The 10223-nt window shown below is 46.2% G+C and overlaps 1 protein-coding gene across 1 annotated transcript; it reads right to left on the reverse strand.

Moving 5' to 3' along the window:
- Positions 1 to 4614: 4614 nt before the first annotated feature.
- Positions 4615 to 9923, reverse strand: LOC106819491 (tudor domain-containing protein 1-like). Its single transcript, XM_014824114.1, has 8 exons — positions 9912 to 9923; positions 9375 to 9457; positions 7992 to 9129; positions 7270 to 7438; positions 6858 to 6971; positions 6263 to 6418; positions 5773 to 5964; positions 4615 to 4998 (listed from the first exon to the last, which is right to left on the reverse strand). The coding sequence occupies exons 1-8, from the start codon at positions 9921 to 9923 to the stop codon at positions 4829 to 4831; spliced, it is 2034 nt and encodes a 677-aa protein (XP_014679600.1). The 3' UTR covers positions 4615 to 4828.
- Between the last annotated feature and the right edge of the window lie 300 nt (positions 9924 to 10223).

A 10223-nucleotide genomic window follows, 5' to 3' on the forward strand; every position in this document is an offset into this window, starting at 1 on the left:
ATACTCCGTCGCGTATGGTTGGCCATCGTACTCAGAAATAATTATTTTTCCCGCGGTAGAAATGATTTAACCGCGGTAAAATTATAGCCATTTTACCCAAGCAGAGGCCTTGTTACACATAATTTATCCGCGGTAAAAAATAATTTATCCTGAAACTGAAACATTTTCAAACACATTTTCTAGTCTTCATCTATTTGTTGATATGACATTGCCTACCATGTCTTTCTCACAGGCAACATGAATATATTAAAAGCATAGTTAAATACTGTAGGCCTGTACCTACTGTAGGCTATATAAATATACCTATATAATTGTACCATATAAATTAAATCAAATAATTTGGTTATATAACAGAGGTTATGCGACTGCACTTACTAGTTCTGTTTATTAGTAATTCAAACCTTCAATAACAAATACAAGAGTTAACTATTATATTGTGCTGAACTAAAAAAAATGTCACAGCTGTACAGCAATCATACTAAACTAACGGAAATATATTTCTGGCTACAAGATATTGTTTGTGACCTGTCACAAGTCAACTGTCACAAGCCTTACGTTTTTGCTTTTAGTTTAGTAATACACACGCAGAATGTAACGTGACAAAACTTATGAAGATAAAGATAATCACTATAGGTGCTTGTATAGAGTAATACCCTCAAATACGTAGTAAGATTTAGTAAATTCGCTCATACGGAATATGCCAGCTCATTTGCGAATTACGACCATTAAATTCGTGCAACTAATCGACCTTAATACAATGGAATTGCGGTATATCACCCACTATTTCCTTTATTTAATACACAAACAAAACGGCAATGAAAGATGCAATGTTCGAAAGGGGTTTATCTAACGCTAGGATTCGGTAAACTGCAATTTTGATGGATAGTAAACAATAAATGTCGGCTCATAGCAATTTTAAAGGAAAAATTTGTTCACACGGCGAAATTACAGTAATATTGATATTCAAACAATTAGTTTGTCCTATTTTAAATGACAAATAATTATAAAATAGAATGATATCATGATAATAAGTATAACAAATTGTGGCACCATAGAAACTTAATCACCTACTGTCTACTAACTACCTAAGCTAATGGCCAAATACACAGCACCACTAATTTTAAGGCTTTCTATTTCTTTTATGTATATTCTATATTTCTTTACTTTCTATGTATATGTACATGTAACATGTACCCAATCCACATCTTAACTATATGTTATATATGTAGGTGCCTACAGGTATGAAAAATACAAATTTAAAGAACAAAACAACGCAGACATATGCCATAGTTTCAGTTTTCATTGACAGTTCAAATCTATTTACCACCTCAAACTACCAACGTATTGTACGAGCGCTAATGGGAAGTCTCATGTTCACAGAAGGTGCCAGTGTGCTAGTCAGTGCTCACTGGATTTTGCTCCAAGCATAAGTATTAAAATGACTATGACTGATTACACCAACATTAAAAATACTAAGATTTTATGCAGTTAGATAGAGAAGTGGAATATGAAACTCGTAACAGTTGAATTTTCGTGTCGGCAATGATAATGCCAGAATGGGAACTTGTATTTGTTCGTATTAAGTGAAACAAGTGCTGATTAGAGAGCCATGTTGTTATGCAATAAGCGTGGCGCCACAAGCTATCCACTTCGCCTAGTTCAGATACAGAACGAATGTACTAAACAGTTCGACGTAGTTCGAAACTGCAGTTTTTGGTGATCGAAGGTCTAAGAAATTTTATTTGGACCTTGACAGCGTTCCAACACTATGGGTCGCGGACCAAAAGGGTCGAATTGATTCGTAATGCGGGTCCGCCGGTGTCGAAGATCTTCCACAAAAATTTGTGGAGCGAGCAAGCACTGGATGCGCTCATTTAGCGCAAACTATGAGTCCCTAATGCGTCGAGGCGGAGCGTCTTCACGGCTTCTGCGGCGTGGGCGTGGGCGTGTTGGACAGAGATCGGATTTGACTGGTTCATTTCTCCGTTTGATGCGAGTGTGTTGCTGTTTTCGTTCTGATTGAAGTGCTTTGCTGTGTGCCCAACCCCCGAACTAGGTGCGTATTCTGTGCTAGTGCTTGCCTGCTTACATTGTGGTTTGTTCTCAGATGGAAGCGTCATACGAAGGCGTTCTGGAGTCTAGGTTCACGTCAACTCGCGATGGGGATCCGTCAAGCCCGTGTGTGCTGTGTTACGAGGTGCTCTCGACGAGTCGTTGAAGGAGAAGTTGAGCGTCATTCAGTCGAAGCACGCCGGATTAGTCACATACACAGAGCAGAGAATTTGTCCCACGCGCGATCGGGCTTTGAATAAAGTCGGTTTACCTGCGCAACCAAGCGTGTGGCAGCAACAACGCACTGCATTTCAGGTCGCCCTGGGATCGCGAAACGATGAAGGCCACAATCGTGAGTATTGTTGAAGCCGGCGCCATCGACCATGCAAGAGTTTCTCGGCGACGATGCGCCCGAAGAAAATTGCAGTCTGTGCTGTAAACCATCGAGCCGATCGGGACATGTCCGGAATCGAGGCCACAGGTGGCGCGGCGGATGAAGAAGGGCAGGAGCTGGAGTTATCGTGACGAGTCGACGATGTGGAAGAGCGCAGCTCTGGCTTTCACCAGGTCGAGGCGCCAGACATCGAGAACACATTTTCTATTGCACGCCATTGGAAAACCACACGACAGCTTGGATTTCAACGTTCTGGATCATTTCCAGCCCAGAAGAGCATGGCTGGGAACTGCGTGCCTGTGCACATGGTGCCCTGGACAATGCTGGTGCACCGCAGGTTTCTCGGCGAGAGTGAAGCAGTGAACCGAAAGTGGGGCATCTTCCACTGCCTTCACGCGAAAATTGGCGGCTTCAACCTGTCAAAGCTCTTTCACAGGTGATGCAGACTAGTGTCGCTGTGTGACTTGTCATAAGCCAGCGATCCCCCCCACATCGCTGTTCGGTTATGTGCTGTGTTCGGATCTGAACATCGCATCTGCTCTACTACCGGCGTGGGTGCTGTCGCGGAAAGGTGTTGCGTCGGTAGTTTGACCTGCGACAGAGTGGAGCATATTCCTGAGGGGAGAAGTCATCGCCTGCCGCCGATCACGAAGGCAGTGGATGTGGAGGTTGCCTCTTCAACGTGTCTTCCGCCCCATCAACGAATCAACCCATCGATTGCAAGGGAGGACAATGCTATCACGTGTCGAGAAGCTGTGGCTTCAAGAAAGGCTGTACTCTGGAAGAGGAAGTCGAGCGGGGGAGGTGCTGCTTTCCATCAGACGCGTACTTTGGAGAGTGGAGAAATGGATCGACGCATCAGCCATCCTTTTCATATTTGGAAGTGACTACGGAATTTGATCATAGCCGACCACCCCGATCGAGCACGCTGGTTGATTCAGGATCCTTCCAAGCGCGTCGATGACCTGTCGGAGGAATTCCGCGGACTCCCAAGAACAGGGATCGAGTGCGAACAGACTTTTCCGAGACCAGTTCGTACGAGTGTCGCTAGCGGCAGTTTGGACGCGGGTGAAGAAGACAACGTCCGCCCGGAAGAGTCATGAAAGTTTGGCTCCTTTGCGAGGGTAGATTGGATATTTATTTCAGCTGAATTTTAATTTTAGAAACAGAGCATGCGAGCATGAGAGGACCCGGAGGTTATCGCCATGCTGGGGCGTCGGGGCATGCTCCCCCCCGGTAATTTGTTAAAGAATGGTGCACTTGTGTGATTCTAAGCTTTTGAACACATGATAGGAGACTCTTGAATCATTTTCAAGTGTCAAAAGGACAAACGAAACTAAAATAGGAATCGCGTGCTGAAATAGGGAATTTTTTATTAATGTCTAGACATAATGATATTTTCGTTTCACCCGTCGCGTGCATTGTTTACTCAATAACGCTGCCTTGCTCGACGAGATTTGAATGAAAAAACACATGCGCATGTAACAATCAGTGTAGTCTGCAACAGCCTGCACCGCAGAACATGTAAGACCGGCCCCAGCAGCATGTCGTTACGTGCATCACACCTAAATGTCTGCCCCTACTGGCAGCCTATGAACCGAGGGATTTTCTTTTCTGGTACGGCAACAGTAACTGTATACTTCGCTGTCAGCCTACTGTCTCCATCTACAGTCTACAGTGAGGGTGTCGTTGAGACTATATAATTTATTGTTCATTGTTACCCTCCCATTTCTCAACGACTCTAGACGTTCTCACCCCAAAACGACCCCTCGGGCTGTCAAATCCGCGGATTTCTGCGGATCGCGGAGAATCTATCCTGTTGGAACATATTGCGCAGCAGAGATTTCGGCGTCTGACAACATCAAACGAGCAGAGATGCACTGGAGCAGCACGACTTGCGCTGGCCACTGACGACATGCACGGTCGTGCAGTATCATTGCTAATAGGCCAATATCACCAGCTATTGAATAAAAATTAATTCATAATTGTGTATCGAACTAGATTTCATAAAAAATGCATGTGGGTCGCCAAAGTTTTGAGATCTTGCTTTTTGGGGTCTCGGCTAAAAGTTTTTGGAAGCGTGCTCGTTTTTTTTTTTTTTTTTTTTTTTTTTTGACATTGCTGTTACTCAGCATAACGGTTAGTGTATGAGGTGAACCTGGAATTCTCAATATCGCTTTAGGAGCTCAGAGTGTGGACCATTGCCTTCTATTGACGCCCACCAATTTTATAGGCATGCTTAACTATATGTGCACGCTACGCCCATCATACGTTGCTAGCAGGTGGTGAATCTAACCCCAGCTGTCCCCATCACTGACCCGTGTTCATGACTGCATGCATTCGCACGTCTGACGACCCTGACAGTTGCATCGCAGCGCCGCTCTAACTCGCCTTCTCTAGCTCAACCTCTAATTGCTGCAGCCGTCTGATGTTTGCTCTCACTGCATCCAGTGTGACAGACGACGCGTTATCCGATCCCTGAAGCGACGGCGACAACGCAGGTACATCGGCTGCAATCGCTAACCCTGCGGTGGCTTCCGCAAGTGTGGAGGCTGAATGCAACAAAATTTCTTTGTCACTATAACATGTTTGACCAAACATTGGGAACAACACCCATCACAATGTGAAAGGTTTACTGTGAGCACAGTAGGAACATAGATCCAGCACCCATGTTCCTGATAAAGGTACGTACTGTGATTGCACTGCTGCTAAATTTGTGGAGAAAAAATGCGGGTAAAACTGAACAAAAAGAAGAATTTATATCATAAACATTGCATCGGTAAAGGGACCATCCTAGAAGCATTTCACACGAACACACGCCTAACAAAAACTAAACAACGCAGTTATTACAGTTGAGGAAAAGTGTGTGCACGTGCACACTATTTGTCTAGGGGCATTTGTTTGGAGGGATCATATGATGCGGACCACACAGATACATTGAACCTGTGGGGTTTGTTTGGACAGATCACTGATCATCGGGATCAAGAATCGCTGATCCTGCTGGCCGAGTGGATTCGAAGATGATCCAATACAGTGGTATGTGGCTCAGCCAATCACTGCTTGATGCTAGTTATAAACCATCCTGCGATAGGTCACCGGTCACAGCGACAGTTTAGAGTCATTGAAGGCGCTACGTCTCCATTTGCGCAACCAGATCAGCATCAAGTGATCGAGCTCAGGCGGATCCCTCCCAAACAAACAGGCCAGATGACAGTCACCACGGAAAACTCAGCCATGGGAGAACAGCTGCCGGACGACCGACTCTCGGGTCGCAAAGCAAATGGCAGCTGCTGTAGGCGGAGCTAGCTGCGTTTAAGAAGACCCACCTCTCATCTTCTCGATCAACTTTGCAGCTATGTCAGCACTGCGGTCGCCGTCGGCGGCGGTCACAACAAGCTTCACAAAGTGCGTCCGCTCTTCGTTGATCGATTCCACGGTGAGACGATAGTCGGAGTGATTGTCCAGTAGCATCTCAAAACACGTGTTCCAATCAGTCATCTGCTCCACCAATGGAATGTCTGCAAGAGATCAGCAACGACCACGTGACAGAACAAAACTGACTCACTATTCACAGAGTTGCACACGCTATCACCGCCAGCTAGATTTTATAATAAGACCGAACAACTTACAGCAGATTAGAACATAAAGCAACAATAGGAACTTTACAGCACGTACATCTCATATGTGTGTAAGCACGTGCAGACGCAGGTATGCATATATACACACAGGCATACTTAGACGCACGCATGCAAACACACACCAATATATGCATGCACACACGCACGCATGCATACACACACACACAAACAGACGTACCTATTAGGCTACATCGTATGGCAAATGCGGGAGTGACGAATAGCTGACTGAATGGCCTCCGAATTTCGTTGACATAAACATTTTTCCCAATGTCAATCAGGTATACCTTGAACACGGTTGGTGATGCCTCAAAGACGATCCCCCTGTACCAGTCATCTGCCAACAACAACAGGTATACTTACTATAGGTGGTCGGCCAGCGCTGGCGACCGATTAAGTATTTCGTAGTTTACATTAGGGAATAGTTAAAGCGAGCGTACTTGCAATAATATTAAAAGCAGTTGGAATCTGAAACAAACACCAGTGGCGAACTAATGTGCTAAGCATGAAGTACTGAGAGACATTTTATGTCAATGACATTGACCATTATCATATTCTGGTGAACACGCTTAAAATGTGGGATTCGGTATAGCAGGGACTTTGAAATTTTACAGTCAATCAGGAATTCTAGTCAATTTTGGGATAAAACAATTACTTTTATGCTGTTACCTCCGTATTTTAATTGCGATTAAAATCCCAAATACATGTATAACAAAGTCAAAGAAAACCCCGTTATCGTGGGGTGCATTTTAACGAGATTATACTGTATGTGTTACCCTCCGATTTGGCAATGCATGCCTCTCCTACTTCAGGTGTGAAGATGGTGTCACCTGTTGTACCATTATACAACTTTTGCAGGGATTGCTGAAGCTCTGTCACCATGGCAGTGTCTTCCGATGTAAACGTATTTCATTAGTCAGTATAGTACTACTATAATAGCCTATAACAGTTGTACACTCCTAGAGTATAAATTAAATGCTCCTATTCAGATTTAAGAAAATATTTCACTGCAGTTAAACAAAAAGTTTTTGACCAGTTTAACCACTCAACTCCTATTTTCTATCTGATTATGTCTTTACTGAGCACAATAATCGAGTAGTGAGTGTCGATAAATGACCGTTTAGATTCATATCACTTTTCCTGTAAGGACAAGAGTACTTCTACACAAGATAAGAAATAAAACATTACCTTCTGCACGGACAATAAAGAAATGTTGAGGTGAAGATGGGTGAGTGGGTATTATTGGAATTTCTACATGCTGTGGCAAAACCCTGGAAGATGGAAGTTCATCCACATAGATTCTGATTGGCGACCTCTCTGCGCAATTGCTCAGTGTCTTGAGTAATTGTGTGTTGAACTGTAATGCAGGTAAAAACCAATGCATTAGACCGAGACGTGATGTCACATGTACGCACTCAAGTGCTGGCAAACTACGAATAAACCATCCTACTATTAAATCAATTACGTCTGCAATGTTGTCAGAGATGACGCTCTAGTCGCGCTTCCTTTAGGGTTCGTACACCTAACGCAAAACAATGTTTCAGGACTTTACAAAGACGTAATTAGGTAGTCACTGTAATATAGTTTAGTGCATTTTCCTTAATCACGGAGCATACGCCCATCGACGGCAGCCATGTTACTCTGGTTTCATTAGCAGGCTTTCCCCAGCAAGGCTACTCACAAGGCTACTTACAATTATGCAGGCGAGGTATCTACATCTTAGTATTATATACAGCAATGAGACAAACCCATTCCTACAGCAGGTGTTCACTGAAACAAATCGGAACGGCGTGCACTGCTCAAGAGCACAACCACTATGCACACGAACCACAGACCTCGCCCTAGTCAAGTGCGCCGCGCGACTATGCACCCACTCAGTCTCCGCACCGTCGACGAGGTATCGAACTTACGTCATCGTCCTCCCCTCCGTCCGGGTCCGCGATGATAACGGGTGTCGGCTCGTCAGCGTTGGTGGCGCCACCATGCACGGTCGCCACCCCGTGGCCGCCCATCAACGCTTGCCCGAATGAGCGGGTGATGTCGTCCGGCATGTCCGGCGGTGCGAGGTACGCGCGCAGATGCAGCGCCTGCGGCGGAAACTTCGCGAGCTCTGGCGACGCCCGCGCCACGTCCGCCGCGACGACGCACGACACGTTGCCGTAGTCGATGTAGCACACCCGGAGGACGCCACCGCCGTCGTCGTCGAGGACGCGTGCGCGGTACCACGCGCCGTCCGCGTCAAAGCGCGCCGCCACCAGCTCGCCGACGACGGCTGCGTACGGTGGCGCCCCCGCAGCTGCGGCGCCGTGACGACGTGTGAGCTCGGCGATCCGGTCGAGCAGCGCGGTGGCGCCCTCGTGCGTGATATGCGCGTAGAAGCTGCCGGCTGATTCGTAGTGGACGACGCGGACAGGCAGCGAGACACCAACGGTCATCGGCACTGGCTCAGCCGTGTCTGCCATCACGCGGGCCCCGCCCTCCACCGCCCGGTCTAGCGACGGCGACTCGGAGCTTGCCACTCGCACTCGCTGTCCAGCAGAGGGCGTGCTGAGCAGCGACCGGACCTCGAGATTCGAATTACTGGCCTGACCGCGCACGCTCGGCTCAGTGGCTGCTGCTCGGTCTTGGGATAGCGAATCAGTGATCTTCACCGCTAATCCCTCGTCGACTAGTGCCTTTGCAATGTCCACTTGCTGACCAGTCGGTCCCACTGTACTAGCCATAACACTGACCTCTCCTTCTACAACCTTCTTGATTTCGACATCAATAATAGAGTCAGTGAAACTTCCCTTAAGGGTCTGAGTACAATACTGACTCCAACTGCCGGTATGCGACGTGATTCCATCGAGGCGCCCTCTAATGACCTGCTTAGGTAAGGCCGCTAGATCGCTGTCTAACGGTTGTAAGGCGGACAGAGTAAGCATCTCACTGTTTCCGTAATCGATGTAGAGGACTTCGACGCTGTCGCCGGTTATGGAGACAACTTGACCCCGATACCAGATGTTATACTGGTTTGACAGTGCAGCGACTAGCGATGTGACGCGAGGCCTGGCAAACACAAAACAACAGGTGTGATTAACATGTCTCAATAACTGGTGGCACCTGAGCCATGCCATGATTCAACTCGGTTGCAATAAACTTCATTAGAAATGCTCCTCAATTGTTTAATCAAGATTTGTCCCTCTCCCGCGGTAAAATTCTAGACTTTAAAAAGTAGTAGTTTTGCAAGCATTAACCCCCGTGAAGGATAATGACCCATTCTATTGACGAGTCAAGGATCAGGAAACACAGACCTGTAGGTAGAATCAAATTTGCTGCCATTATACTTCTGCTGCAATTGTACCGTCTTCTTATCCACCTGCTCTTGGCTATCAATCTGAAAAACAGCATTTCGTCTGGTGACTAACGACTTATGTTTATTACTTACGAAATATTTTCTGCATTTTACCTAGCACAATGTGCTCAAAATCTCCAAGTGCAACATCTGACAGCAGTTAATGGATCCCCGAATGATTCTACAAGATCTATCTCATTATCTACTTTCCAGCATAGAGCTCTACACAGTATTAAGGTAAAGAAGGCATCCTCACCTCACTGTAGTGAGATGCACTAGTAAAAGTGCGCACTAGAATGTCAACTGCATTAAAGTGATTATGTCACCGTAAATAATAAAAAATNACACACGCACGCACGCACACGCACGCACGCGCATTCACACACACATATGCATCTATGCAGCACACGGTCACTCGCAAACAAACGTAACAAGACTTGAAATCAGCTAATATATGATTTATATATATATATATATTCGACTTGACTAGCGGCACCATGTGAGCCATAATTAGTGGCTAATTGTGGAATTGTAACGAGTGGATGAACTCGATATTTTAGGTGATGCGAGATATTCGTACGTATATATAATAGGTACATATATCATACGTGGCGGCATAAGGAGAATTTGTGAATAACACGCGCTTTGTTGTCGTCAATCTCTCTCGTCAACAGATGAAGGAGTTGCACGACGGCGGCAAGATCCACCTGAAGTCGCGCTGCTGGGCGCAGGGATTCGACGTGTGGCGCCCCCTGGGCATGATCCCGCAGCTGAAGTGGTGTCTGGCTGCGAGCGGGACAGCGGTGAT

The sequence above is a fragment of the Priapulus caudatus genome, unplaced genomic scaffold, assembly GCF_000485595.1.
Source record: "Priapulus caudatus unplaced genomic scaffold, Priapulus_caudatus-5.0.1 Scaffold3547, whole genome shotgun sequence".
Lineage (NCBI taxonomy): Eukaryota > Metazoa > Priapulida > Priapulimorpha > Priapulimorphida > Priapulidae > Priapulus > Priapulus caudatus.

Coding starts and splice junctions, on each gene's coding strand:
- LOC106819491 (XM_014824114.1), bottom strand. Junction 7,439..7,991: donor ACGGAGGGGAGGACGATGAC/GTAAGTTCGATA, acceptor CCTGCATTACAG/TTCAACACACAATTACTCAA. Junction 5,965..6,262: donor CATACGATGTAGCCTAATAG/GTACGTCTGTTT, acceptor GATCTCTTGCAG/ACATTCCATTGGTGGAGCAG.